The sequence below is a fragment of the Pelodiscus sinensis genome, chromosome 21 (genome assembly GCF_052426305.1).
Source record: "Pelodiscus sinensis isolate ZL-2025 chromosome 21, ASM5242630v1, whole genome shotgun sequence".
NCBI lineage: Eukaryota > Metazoa > Chordata > Testudines > Trionychidae > Pelodiscus > Pelodiscus sinensis.
The window spans coordinates 22,463,978-22,478,428 of record NC_143072.1 but is presented as its reverse complement, the minus strand read 5'-3'; the positions used below and the strand labels follow the sequence as shown (position 1 = coordinate 22,478,428).

At 43.7% G+C, this 14,451-nt stretch overlaps 1 protein-coding gene across 1 annotated transcript in view; it reads left to right on the top strand.

Annotated features, from left to right (window-relative positions):
* Nucleotides 1-1,511: 1,511 nt before the first annotated feature.
* MED13 (mediator complex subunit 13) overlaps nt 1,512-14,451 on the top strand; it is a 93,035-nt gene continuing 80,095 nt past the window's right edge. Inside the window, exons 1-2 of the mRNA XM_006138645.5 lie at nt 1,512-3,241; nt 5,474-5,708. Coding sequence (XP_006138707.1) covers nt 3,176-3,241; nt 5,474-5,708 — 301 coding nt within the window. The 5' untranslated portion in view covers nt 1,512-3,175. The remainder of the gene's footprint in view (nt 3,242-5,473; nt 5,709-14,451) is intronic.

Below are 14,451 nucleotides of genomic sequence, written 5' to 3'. Positions count from 1 at the left end.
TCTGAGCAAGGCAGTCTACTGGGGAGCCCGCCTGGGAGTGATGGCATTCAAGCACCCCAGCTGGCCGGCTTCTTCTCGCCAGAGCACTGTATTGGAGCGCACCGGCTTACTTTCACCTCTGGATTTGGGGCCGTCTGTGGCCATGGGCCTGCATGCATGGCATGTCCTGCATGCCCCCCTAGTTTTGCTTTTGCCTACTCTATAAGTGTAAACTCCAGTTTGCTCTTGTGCATTGACCTCTATCAGTATGTGCCAGGATTTGGAAAAAACTTGAGTTCTCCTTGCCTGGATTTAGGAGGAGTTGATGAGGCTTGGATTTTGGGCCCCATCCTTAGGTTACTGGCAGGTGCCACAGGTGGGTATGTTGATAATTCTTGAGTGATATATGGGAGGCTGGAATTTGAAGCCAATTGGCCTCTGTTCAAATGCTGCTGGATGGAAATATGGATTACTCCCGCAGGAGATTTAAACTAGCTCTTTGGGTGGGGATTTAAAGCCCAGAATGGTAGGACCTGGTGGGGAGACAGGTTTCAACTCTGTGTCCAATGTGAAGACTTGTGGTAAAGCGGGACTTTGATGTTTAAACTAATTGCAAAGGAGCAATGAGAAGTCCTGTGACACCTTAGGCATGGTCTTTGCTAAAGAGGAAAGTCAACTTAAGAGATGCAACTTCAACTAGGTTTATTATGTAGCTGGAGTGGAAGTATCTTAAACTGTGTTTTGGTGCTTGTCTATGCAGCAAGAGACATACAGGAGCAGATGTGCCCTTGAAGTCCCTTAGTCTTCATTAGGACTACCAGCACCGACGGGCATGCCCTCCCAGTTTGAATTAGCATGACCTGCTACTTCCAATCCTGGAAGATCAATTGTGGCAGCTTCCATCTTCTCCATAGTGTAGATGAGCCCCACGGGACTCACAAAAATATATAGCATCATGAACTTTTGTAGACAACACCCACTTCATCAGATGATGAGCTGGAGAGGAATAACAGGCATAAGTAAAAGCGACGAGGAGTCCTGTGGCACCTTATAGACTAACTGAAGTGTAGGAGCATAAGCTTTCGTGGGCAAAGACCCACTTCGTCAGATGCATCGAAGTGGGTCTTTGCCCACGAAAGCTTATGCTCCTACACTTCAGTTAGTCTATAAGGTGCCACAGGACTCCTCGTCGCTTTTGCAGATTCAGACTAACACGGCTGCCCCTCTGATGCATAAGTAAGTATTTTATAACAGGGGAAAAAAAGGAGGCACCTGTTAATTGTGGGCCCGCTGCTAATGAGGCGATGTAAAAATGAAGTGTTGAAGGAGCAGCTCATCCTCCCGCGCCACGCCACGGAGCCCCACTAGATGTCGCTCTCTCAACGAGCAGCGAGCCCCCTCTTGCGCAGCTCCCTAGCGCTGCCACAGCCCCCCACGGCCCGGCTGCGCCATTGCAGCCTCTTTCCCTGAACCTCGACGGCGGCCATCGCTGCTCCAGCCCACGTGACGCGGCGGCGGCCAATCAGCGCGCGGAAGGGGGGGCCCCCCTAGACTCTCGTCCCTGTGGCCGCCATTAAAGAAAAAGGGGCTCGGAATTAGACGGGAAAAGAATCTTCCCCCTCCCCCCTCGGCCGGGACGCGACATGGGGGCGACTCGCTGACGGGAGCCGGACGCTCAGGATGCCGCGGCCGGGCAGCCGCCGACAGAGACACCGCTGAGGGAGGAGGCCCGGCAGCAGGGGCTTCGGGGCACCGACTGCGGCCGCCGCGTCCCTCTGTCTCGGCGGCGGGGCCGGAGCGTGTGGCGTCGCCCCCCTCCCCCAGCTGAGGAGAAGCCGGGGTGCGGCGTCCCCGCCGGGGAGATCCGGGGTTGGCCCCCCCGCCCGCGGAGGCCCCCCCCCCCCGTTGAGAGCGTTTGGGGTCCAGCCCGCCCTTTGGCCCCTCCCTCCCCAGCTAGGGAGCTCGCGGGGTGCAGCCCCCCCGTCCCGAGAGACCGCTCATCGGAAGACTTGCGGGGTTCGCACCGGCGGAGGGACCTCCCCACCCCACGGCGAGTCGGTGGGGCTCGGAGCGCCACCCCTCCGGGGGGGGGGGTCTGGTGGGGGTCAGCGCAACTTCGGGGTAGGCCCCTGCTGAGGAGAGACTTCGTGGGGCTCTGAAAAAAGCCGGGGCGCAGCCCCTGGGGAGCTCCCCCCGCAGCGCCTCGGAGGGGCGCCCTGGTGTGTCTCTCCCTTCCCTCCCCCAGCGAAGAATCTGCACGCACAACGGAGACTGTTGGGCTGGTTGCACCCTTCAGATAAGAGGATTTTTTTTGATGGGGGGTATGGTGACACGAAAACGTACCTCGCTGGACTGCTGCTGAGGGGGCTTTCGGGGTCCCCTTCTGAAGAACCCCCCTGGCGGATTTGGGGTACACCCCGGGAGAATTTTACCCCAGTCTTGGGAATCCTTAAAACAGCTGGTTTCTGAAACCCGAAGTTTTTGTCTGATCTAATCTTTAATTTATTTGGAATATATTTTGAGGGGGAGAAGAATCTGACACCCCCGCTTCTTCCTCTTCCCCTTCGGACTCTATCAACCCTCTACCACTCATCCCCCAGTCATTCCACTATTTGCCCCTCTCGTCTGGCGATTAAGAAAACGAGGAAGAGCAGGGAGGTGGCTGGATTAATTGCCCCTGTTGGATTATTTATTCCTCAACTCCCTCGTTTGGCGACTGAGATAAGAGGGAGGGGTCGTGAACCCATTTTACTTCCTGCCCCATTGGATTAATTACCCCACTTCTCTCCCCTTGTTGGATCAGTTACCCTATTCTCCCCCCTTGGTCTTCGATTGAGTAGACGAGAGGAGCAGGGAGGATTGTGTATCTTAATCTCCCATCGTTGGATTATTGACCCCTTCCTTTTTTCTTCCCTTTCCTTGTTGTCTTTTTCCCCCTGCTTTGGCAGAAGAGAAGGAAAGGTTCTGACTCTTGCCCATTTTACGCCGCTCTCCTTCTGAATATTTTACCTGACACTATTCTGTGTGTGTGTGTGGGGGTAAATTCCCTTATTTAATTGTATTATTTGTGCGTGTGTGTAACCTCCCTCCCCCCTTCCTTCTGTGTCTCTCCCTCCCCTCAGTCTCTCTCTCTGTCTGTCTCTTTCTTTCTTGTCGGAGGCTGTGGGATAATGGCGTGTGGGTTGTGGCTGTGAGGATGAGTTCCTGCTTCGTGCCGAACGGGGCCAGCCTGGAGGATTGCCATTCCAACCTATTCTGTCTGGTAAGTGTCCACCAGCTGCGGACACACTATACACAGAGGGAAAGAGTTTTTTTTGAGGGGGGGGGGGCGATGGGGGCGGGGGATGGAAGGGGTAGTGGAAGCAAAGCAGCCATTTTTAGTATAGCTTCTGCTGGATGAGTCCTCAGAGTAGGCCCTGCCTGGAACCAGCTAGCTTTTCTATGTCCCTCTGTTTTTCCTCCTCCTCCTCCCCACCCCCCTTTCCACCCACATCGTTGCCTCTATAATACCGTCTTTCCCTCTTTCTCTTGTCACTTTTGGCCAATATTACCCCAACACTTAGATTTTCCATTCTGTTTGCTTGCCCCCAACTTTTTTCTGCTTTCTATTAATTTTTTAGCTCTACCTTCTCACATTTTTATTTTAGTCCTGAGAGAAGGTATGTAGCTCCACTACTCTCCTTTCCTCAGACAAACTTTTTATGCTTTCTCACCCCCCTTAGTGATGCCCCAGAAAAAATCTCAGCTAAATCCTCCCTTTTTCCTGGATTCTTAATGCTTTCTTTGTCTAATTTTTTCCGTAAGAAGCTGGTTTTGGTGATGATATTCTTACAAATGCATATGCCAGCCTATACTTGTGCACCATTTCACATCCTTTATTTTTTTAACTGTTACTTTTGACAGCTCCTAAAGCCAGCTTGTTTTGGGTTGGGTGATGGTGCATTTTTGTGTGTGGCTATGGGGATTGCTGACATCTCATTTTCCTTTTAATGCAAATTAGTTTGTATCAGGTTGATGGGTATTTATTATTGCAGAGACTGTTGTAAGTAAACCCTGTGTCTGACTGTTCTTGCTGTTGTATGTTTTGGGGGAGGGGAATCTGGGCAGCTTGAGCATGTCTGCAGGATACCAGTATGAAGGCTGCATCAGGCCTGCAGCTCAGTATGAGTAACATCTTGTAAGTCTTTCAAAGTACCAACTGTTGCAAATTCCTTAGCAACCCTGAGTCCAAAGCCTGATCTTCTAACTGTGGTGGGGGAGGACACCCCATTAGATAAACTGTGCAAATTGTTGTCATACCTGGGGGAGGAAAGACAGGAGATTAGAAGTATGTGGGAGAAGGGGGGTGGGGAATGGTGTTAAGCGCTAGGAACCCCCTGTACATGTTCATTTATGAGGCTGAATTCATTTGGCACCTCCTGCCATGTATCTTGAAGTCATTGTTGCATTTAACAAGGGTCAGGGTTTAAACCTTGTTTTTTGGTACAGTGCTGCTTTGTAAACAATAGTTAAAGTGTAGTGATTACCTGTATGACTATGAAGATAGAGAGAGAGGCAAATTATTGTGGCTAACAGGGTAGTAACTTTAATTTCAGATTTTTTACAGAAAATTAATTTAGGATTTAATTTTAGGAGTGGGAAAAGAGGCAAATGTGATGGCATAGGGTACAGTGGGTACACAAAGTCACAACTTGTTTGAAGCATTTCATTTCTATAAAACAGGAAATTCTCTTACTACTGGTTGATTTTTTTTTTTTCAAAGCACTAGATGTTATTAAGGGTGTTCGCTGCCTAAAAGCATTGTATATTCCTTTTGTGTATTTTAAAATTACACGTGTGAGATCAAGGCTAAGAAGAAAAAATGTTTGTCAGGGTACACAATTACTTTAACTGTACAGTTAGAATAGTTGTAAACAATTTCATTAATGATTGCTATTCACTCATACTTTTTAATCAATTTTTGCTGAATTTAATAAGTTAGACAAGGTGGGTAAGTGGTATCTTTTACTGGATCAACTTCTGTTGGTGATAGAAACCAGTTTTTGAGTTAGAGGTGTTCAATTTTCTTCTGTGTAGACCACCACACTTACAGCAACAACAGCAAAACTTTTAAGAACTTGGTCACTTGTATTGCAACTTTGCTTCTGGTGTTAATAATTATTGCAGTTATTTAAAGATAGAGGTTGATCGAGATAAAAGCAAGCTGCAGTTCATATTTTAGTATATAAAATTATCTTCATATTCATGTTCAACACTACAGTACATTTTAGAATTTTTATAAGTTTTTGCTTTAAAAAATAAGGATGATTCCATCTCTAATTATTATTATTATTTATTTATTAATAAATCACAGAACTAGGGTTTATGGCTGGCAGCTTTTTGCCAAGAGTCCTATTTGTAACTGTCTTTTAATGAAATAACTTCTGGGTTTAGTGACCTTGTTTTCCCCAAATGCATTTCACCTATTTTTTTTTTTTCTATTCCTCTTTTGCAGGCTGACTTAACTGGGATTAAATGGAAACGATATGTATGGCAAGGTCCAACATCTGCCCCAATTCTCTTTCCGGTAACGGAAGAGGATCCCATTTTGAGCAGTTTCAGTCGCTGTCTGAAGGCCGATGTATTGAGTGTTTGGCGGCGCGATCAGAGACCTGGACGGAGAGAGCTGTGGATATTTTGGTGGGGCGATGACCCCAATTTTACTGACCTTATTCATCATGACCTCTCAGGTAAGAGAATGGACTGAACAAAATCTAATCAGTTAGTCAACAACATATTTTATATGTTCCAACTGAGATGGTGACATACGTTTTATTTTCTATAGTGATGGTGGATGGGGGGGGTCTTCAAAGAAATGAAACTGTGATGGTGGCATCTTCTCAGAATTGAGCTTGCATTGTGTCTTGAATTGTGTACTGATACAGTTGTGTATAAAGTGGCTGACTGTGCTGAGAGAAATGGTGCCAGATGTTCAAGAAGCAACTTCTTACTCTTTATTATTATTTTTTAATATTCTGCGCTTTTTGAAACTGAAAGGAAGTCCCAGATTGGGACAGAATTTTGTCTCTAAAACAAGTGCAAGAGACAGTGGGATGATTTAATATTTTTGGTACAACCTCATTTGTAGGTAATCAGAATTTATCTTAAATCTTCATGCTATTTTTAAGGTGTGTGTGGAGGAAATAAGGCTGTAGATAGAGTTGTCTATTTTTCCAGAGACATGGTCAAAACTTTCTAAACATAGGTGCTTAACTAAGGCATCTCAGTGAGTGGGATGTGGTGAATCTTGTGCATTAAGACTCATGTTTTCTTTCAAAAGTGCTGAATGTTTATTTAAAGTAAGTTATTGTTAACGTTGATGAGAGCTTACCACTTCTGTTTGGATGTCTAAATATAGATTTTTGGTGCCTAACTTTAGGTATCTTATTTTGAAAATATTAGCTTAGAAACTAACCGCTTTCTTTTTAATGTAATCTTGTTGACATATGAGTGCTTCCTGTTTCGTTTGGGGAGCTAAATTTTAATCCACAACTTTTGTATACAGTCTCCCCAGTAGGCTTACAGAGACTTAACATTAGTCTATAAAAATAATTGTCATATTATTGTAATTAGACTTATGAATAAAGAACAGCATTCATATTTAAGATTTGTAAAATGAAATCTAGTTTTGGTATGCAGTGCTTTTTGATGAAAATGGAAGTCTGTGGGTACTTGTTCTTTTCAAGAAAACAATTTCTATCAGATGAATAAATGGCACTTGAGAGAACAAGAATACATTAATACTATCTGTGTAATTGTGGACATGCCAAAAAGCAAATATGAAGTTGAAGTGTCGCTGAGCAATTTTATTTGAAATAGTCTTGTAATCTGTAGAATTTCCATATGTACAGCATCTTTTAAGAGGAAGCTTCATGTTTTATGCAACACAAATATATTGTGTATTGGAAAAGATTCAAGTACTAAAATTACAGATGTTTCTGATAATGTGTTTGAGTTAGCTGCTTGCTGCTGCTATTACTACTAGCAATCCTGGAAATGGAAACTTCAAGTCTTTTATGGAATAGTCAGGTACAGCTTCCTTAGTTTGCCCTTATGATGGTTGCTGATTATCAGGACAGACAACAATCTTTTGTATGGCTAGATGTAACTTAAATTCCATGGTGCTGTGTGTGTGTGGTGGTGGCTTCTTTTTTCTGTTTGTCCTGGGCTATTCCAACACTTGCGTAGAAGTTTCTGTGTAAGTTTTGGTATGCTGTTGTCTAAGGCTTAGGGTAAGAAAATAATATTAGGGCATTTTTTTACTAGATCATGAGCATGAAATTAAACCTCAAGTTCACTTAGGACTGAGCTCAAGCTTCTGAACTTGTCTGGTATGTTTAGTGTGATACATTTTATTTGGTCAGTATTTAGCACTTTTTAAAATCACTAGTGGGTAACTTTAAAGTAGCAATCATGAGGAAATGTGTGAAAAATCCCCCCTCTCCCAAGGCTTGCAGCTGAATTCTCTGAGCTAATGGCTGCAGGGCTCACAGATTGTCTTTGGGATTTGAGCATAGATGTAGATGAGCTGACATATATATGTCTTCCTGGAAGTGATAAACTCCTGAATTGTCTTACCTAGAATTGGTTGTTTGCTCAACCTTATCTTGAAGTCTGTTTTTTGGATATTTGGGTTGGTGGTGTTTTGACCATCAGTGTCTGCATTTCAGTACAGTTTCTGTTCTACACCAGTTTCAGCACAAGATATATTTGGTTTGCTGCTGATTCCCTCCCGCCCCCCGGTAAACATGCATGATATATTATTCCAACATGGCTGTGTGGTTGTTTTTTTTTATTTTTTTGCGTTTTTTTTGGGGGTGTGTGTGGAGGATAGCCTCCAAAAGCCATTATCAGCTCTTAAAAGGTTCTAGTCTGCTTGGAGCCTTGTAACCAGAAGCAATTACATAGGTGATCTATAGGAAATGCCTCAAGATTAGGGAGAAGGCAGCCAGAGTCCTGCCTGCAGAGGGCCAAAATGTCCAGCAGGCGCAGCCTGTATCAGAGGCAGTAGTGGAGGGGAGGAGCCGGGGCTTATAGGCCAGCTTCCCGTGCATGCCAGAAGCCTGCATGTAATTGTGCGAGTTAACTGATGAGCCCAGGCTCATCAGTTAACCATGTACATGGTTACACATTCACATTCCTTGTCGTTAATCAGTTCCAATCATGCTTGGATACAGTCAGAATCTAGATTCTGACCTCCTATTGGAGTTGAAAATGTGGTGTTGGGGGGCCATAAATCATTGATCATATGAGACTTCTTGGTAGCTTTTGATTTGCTGTGAGTTGTAGCTTGACATTGCTTGTGCTTTGAAAGTGCTCTTGAGGGTAAACAGCTTGCTGAGGGATATGACCTATGGGATCTTTCTTATCACGTTCAGGGTTTCTTGTCAAGATAATTTCTAAACATAGTATAATACCAATGTGTTTTATATGACATGCAATTGTATTTCTCTTGCCCTATGGAAGTTAATTCCCTACCTTGGCAGAATGTTTTTTTTTTTTTCTTATGTGGCTGTATTTGCCTTCTCCACATGAAGCCTTGGATATAAGCTTGGAGCCTTGCTAGTAGAGGTTGTTGATGTGAAGGGCTCTACCTCTTGTTTCCCTAATTTATGATATGGGCATTTATTCAGAGGTAGTGACTTTTCATGTCTTTCAGGTGCACCTTTTCTGAGTGCAATTTATCAACTACTCTAGGAAAACTATTAAATCTGCTCTGTCTTTGGCATTATTTATCTTGTGGCAACTGTGTAATGGTAATGTCTTGTAGCATTAGTGGGGTGTGATCATAGTAAATCCCTCCCTGCAAGGCTTAAAGTAGAACCTCTGCACTACGTATGCTCGTTCAGAATGCTGCGACAGTATTGCACCGGTTTGAGCAACCATGGTTGTAGTACTCCACCTCTGTGGTGTTCAGTGTCTGTCTAAACTGGGGGGTTGAATTTAATGTTGAGTTTTAACGTTGTATGGGTCCAGACTGTGCTCAAAACATAATCAGTGTTCCTTCTAATCACATGATGTCCAACATGCTCGCCATATATGGCTATTTGGCTGGTTGAATGTTGCTATTTAGTGAACTGGCTACACTCCACCAGTCAGAACTGATTGGACACCACAGTTCTAATCTTTTTCTATCCATGTGCAGTATACATTTTATTATGCACAGAGGCATGTGCAGATGTGAACCAGCAGGAGAAACAAACCTAGCTGTGAGTGCTCTGCTAATCATCTGGGCAGCTGCACAAGTGCACAGCTTACAGGGAACACTGTACATAATTCTGAGGCAATAGCTGTACTTTGACTTTCACCCACATTTGAAGGATTACACCATTTTTCCTTTGGCCAGCAAGTTGTAACTTTATTGTGATGAACTGTAAAATGTTGAACTTTCTCCTTCCCCCTCTCTCAACTTCTAAAACTCATAATTTTGTGTGCTTGACTACTTCTATTTCTGTGTGTTTATTAATTTTACCCACTTTTTGTTTTTGTCCCACTCCCATGGGACATGCTGCTTGTTGGGGAGTAATTCAGTCTTGGCTCTGCATTAGACTTAAGGGAAGGTGCAAGCTATAATAAGGAAGAGTAATGGTTGATATCAAAAAGCTTTTTCAGAAATCTGTGCAGACATAATAGGTTCAGAAGCACTGCCCCATTGGGGCCAGCATGGTGGACAGAATAGGGGCTGGCACGATGGGAAGCACAGCCTTAGTTAGGGCTGGTGCGGTGTAGGAGCGCAGCCCTGGCTGGGGCTGGACTCAGCTGGGTGTGCAGCCTGGGCCAGCGCCTTGGAGGGTGCACCCCTCTGCTGGGGCTGGAGGCAGCAGGGCTAGCCCCTATACAGGGCTGGCACAGTGGGGATTGCAGCCCTGGCCAGGCCTGGCACAGTGGAGGCAGGGAGCAGAACCTATAGCTGGGTAGGGAGCCTTGACTTCCCCTCATCCGACAAACATTGTTTCTTGACCACTCAGGTCCCAGACCAGGTAATAGAAAACCTATTTAAGAGCCAACATGATGTGATCAGCCACAGTTCTCTAGGTTCCTAGTAAGTGCTCTCCAAAACAGTTTGAGAACCACTTCATTAATGGTTCACTCACTTGCTGGCAATGCTCGCTTTTAATGCGTACTCTTCTACTTGTAAAAACCTTTGCACCAGATGTCAAATAATGAACCTGAGTTAGTTATCTGTTGTGGCTTCCTACGTGTCTGTATATTAATGTGTAGCACTAAATATTTCTCTTCCTCTGCCTGTTTCTAGATCTTTTGCTGATAAAAGTTCACTGTACAACATATTCTTTGGCACTCTGATGTTGTTCTCCATGTGGAGACATGTCCAGTCCAGCAAAACTGATCTAATAAGCATTGCTAGTGTAGTTTGTACAGTCTCTTTACGTAGTATCTCTATTTGTGATTTGTATCTTGCTACGTGATATGCATAAGAACTTGAAGGTACTCTTGATGTAAATTTTCCAGCTCTTTGCTGTGCCGGCAACAACATGTCTGTGTTACGCATCTGTGGAGCAAGGTCAAAATTGCTACTGCATTTGTAAATATGGACTTTAGGCTCATGCGGTGATATGCATCTTTTAAACTGAATATTGCTGATGGTTTTTGTCGGAATACCTCCAGTGTAAGTGAAATCCATCTGTATACATAATTATTCTCCCATCTTAGGGGTTTTTTAAAGTTAAATCTGACTAAATTTCCCAATTGATATTTTATACTTAATAGTAGTTTTCTCTTTATTGTGGCATATGTGTGGTCTGCACAGTGTCAAAACAGCATGATGCCATGTCTGGCTTGACAAGCTAAACTTGATCTTCGTGGAAAAAGTTAAAGGACTGAAGCAATCTTAAAAGTACTTCTAGAAGTATATACAGGCAGTCCCCGGGTTACATACAAGATAGGGACTATAGGTTTGTTCTTAAGTTGAATTTGTATGTAAGTCGGAACTGGTACATATTGTAGGGAAAACTCTAGCCAAACATTTCTCCAGAGCTCACTTTTATTCTGCCACACCTCACTTCTCTCAGTCCTTTATTCTCAAGCTGAGGTGTGTGCTCAGAAAAGCCGTTCCGCGTCTCCCTGGTCTGCTGGGGGGGGCGCTAGCTTTGCGTCTCCTTGGTCTGCTGGGGGGAAGCAGCTAGTGCGGGGTTGCCTCACCCCGTTTGTAAGTAGGGATCCGATGTAAGTCGGATCCATGTAACCCGGGGACTGCCTGTATTGTGTTTGCTCATAGAGTAGATCAGTGGTTCCCAAACTTTTCAGCATCACGCCCACCCTTTTTTGATTTTTTGAGAAACCCTTATGTCCCCCCTCCCAAAAAAAAGCAGCAAACTGGGGTGGGATTGACGAGGGGTGTGTGTGGCTGGGTCGCCTCGCGCCCCCCTGGAATTTCTTCACACCTCCCAGTTTGGGAATCCATGAGGTAAATAATTTTTTTAACGTATTTTCCTCTGGGAGGATGGGTAGGAAAGGTAAAACACTGAATGGCATGTATGTTACATTCAGACTTTATTCAAAGATTTAACATTTCAATAGAAGAGATTAGTTTGTCTTGTTGCAAATATAGTGACAGTAGATATGGTATGATAGCTTAGTAGAATATATGATCTTGGGCTATAGCTCATATCTTGACTGGCTCTCAGGCAAGGAAACTGTACAGACAATGTGGGTGTCTAGGGGCAGTTCTGTGGAACAGAAGTTTTTTGTTTTTTTTTTTTTTTTTGTTTTTGGGTTTTTTTGGGTTACTTAGACGTAGGATTAAAGTGTGGTGTTAAATGCATTTAGAATGGGTCTGCTGTATTTGGGCATAGTTAGAACTTGTTCTTACATGTGAAACTTCTGTGTAATCATACATAGGTAATTACCATTTTCATAAATGAATGATGTATTGTAACTTTCCCTATGTGTGTCTTAATTAAGAATACACAAACTGAGTATCATGCATAATAGTTTAAAAATTAGGTATCTTAACTATAGTTGAAACATTCCATTATTTGTTAAATGTCCATATTAGATATAAATTATACCGTTAAATGTTTATAAAAATTCAATTTGTTTAAAAAACTATTCTGCTTTAATTCATGTACAGAGGAGATTGTGGGGAAAATATTAGAATAAGATAAAGAAGGAAACTTTTTGGAGGGGGAAAGAAGAGGATCGAAGGAAGTAGGTGATCAGAGAAGAGGAGGTTATTGCAACTGTTCCTAATAGTGGTAGATTCTTTGAAGTCTTTGTCACTCAAGTTAACTGGAAAACTGACTTAAAAAAAATCCAGCAATGGGTCAGTATCTTCCCAAATTTAATCCTTTACTGTAAATTAAGCTTTGACTTCATTTTGGAATATGACATTTTTTGTAGCACTTGGCTTAAGGCTTTATTGTATATTGATATGCTTATTAAAATGTCATACTGCATCAACTGATAGTCTTTCTACCCCTCCCTCCAGCACAGTATCCCTTTAAGTTGAGGATTCAGTATGGAATGTGGTTTGATTAATGCAAAACTTGACTTATGCAGTCTATATTTATGACAGGGCTATTAAATGAGTGCTTTTATGAGGAAGTTCAGTTTAATGGGCAGTGAGGAGAGGAAAGGTAAGTGATAGCCTTCTAAATCTATTTGCAAAACTGATAAAAGGTTAATGCAAGAACATGCAACGCACATGTTGACAGGCATAATTAAAGTGATGTTAAAATGGTTGTTCAAAGAGCAGGATGAATTCATCTGTGATATAAACAGATTGTTGCTTAAAACACTCAAGTTCTCTCTCAATGTTAACTTTCAGTAAACTTAAATCAGGAAGATATTTTTAATTATTTATTTATGCTCTTAATAGCTTAGGTCATCATCTTTACTAAGTGCTACAGCATGCCCTGCAACACTGGAGAAAATAAATACTGGAGGTAGCAGGTTTAAAACAAAAGGAAGTTTTTCTTCACGCAGCGTACAATCAATCTTGGAGCTCCTTGCCAGAGGATGTTGTGAAGACCATAATTTAAAAGAACTAGAAAAATACATGGAGGTTAGGTCCATCGATGGCTATTAGCCAGGATGGGCAGGAGTGGTGTCCCTGGCCTCTGTTTGTCAGAAGCGGGAAATGGATGATGGGAGAAGGATCACATGATGATTACCTGTTCTGTTCCCAACAGTGGCCAATGCAAGATGCCCCAGAGGGAGTGAAAACAGAATACTGGGCTAGATGGATCCTTTGGTCTGTCCCAATATGGCGGGGGGATGGGAGGCTCACCGTGGACAAAGGCTGGTCGCAGAGCTTAGACCCCTGTGGACAGGAGGGGCTGCTGCCACCCCGTGCTGCTGCTTCTGTATCCGAGGCAGCAGCATGGGGTGGCAGGCATCCAGTCTGTGTGGGGAGCTGGTTTTTAAACTGGCTCCCCTTGAGGATCTGCTCCGACCTTGCAGCCTGTGTTGCTGCTGATACAGAAGCAGCAGTGTGGAGTGGCAGGGGGCTCCCCAGGTGTGAGGCCAGAGCACACTGGCTACCGGTGCTGCCCCCAGAGACTATCAGTCAGCTTGCTCCGGAGTTGCGGCCAGGGCAGGGGCAGCCACCACACAGGCCACCACGAATTGGAGCTGGGATGCAGTGCAGTCCCAGAGCAAGCTTCCCGCTTTAGGAGCAGCTGGGCATCCACACTTGCTCCCCCAGGACCGCACCTGGTGCCAGCTGAAAGTAGGGAGGTGGAGTGGGTCCTCCACTGGCCTAATGGATAAGGTATCAGCCTCCAGAGCCTGGGGTTGTGATTTAAGAATTCATGCAGTTACACAGCTATACAGTTAACCAATATCTAACCTCCTCACTTTGCAGCAGTATTCTGCTCCCAGAGCACCTAAATGTAAAATGGACTGTAAATAAAAAATGAAACTTACTTTTTCATTGTGTAGGGTCTAGAGTCTAGATAGAGGAAGGATAAGAGGGGAAAATAGCAAATCTGATGAAAGCAAACTACATTTCTAAAATTGTTTCAGTTCCAACAAATTTCTGGTGGTGGTGATTTGAGTAAGTAGTTAACTGAATATCGACTCCTTTTTTTGTCCTTTGTCCATTGGTTTTAGTAACACTTCACTGTTTCATAATACATTTTTGTTAATTTAAAATGTGATTATGTTCAGGTTGGGGCAAAGTTAAATGCAACACTGTCATTAAGGCAGGGACTGTGAGGCAAAATGAAATTCTTGTTTCATGGATTATGTATATACCATTGTTAGAAGAGGGAGAAGAAAGGTGAACTGGATGGCTGAAGATCTGGTAAAAATGATGAGATGTATTTAACCTCAGGATTGTCAGAAAGAAAAAATCCAGTTAGGTCAGTAGTTACTTGAAAGCTTTACCTTCTGAACACTTTTTCAGTGGCTTATGTGAAGTGATGGGCTCAGTCCAGGTCCCAGTAGACGGGTGTCCTCATTGTCCTCACC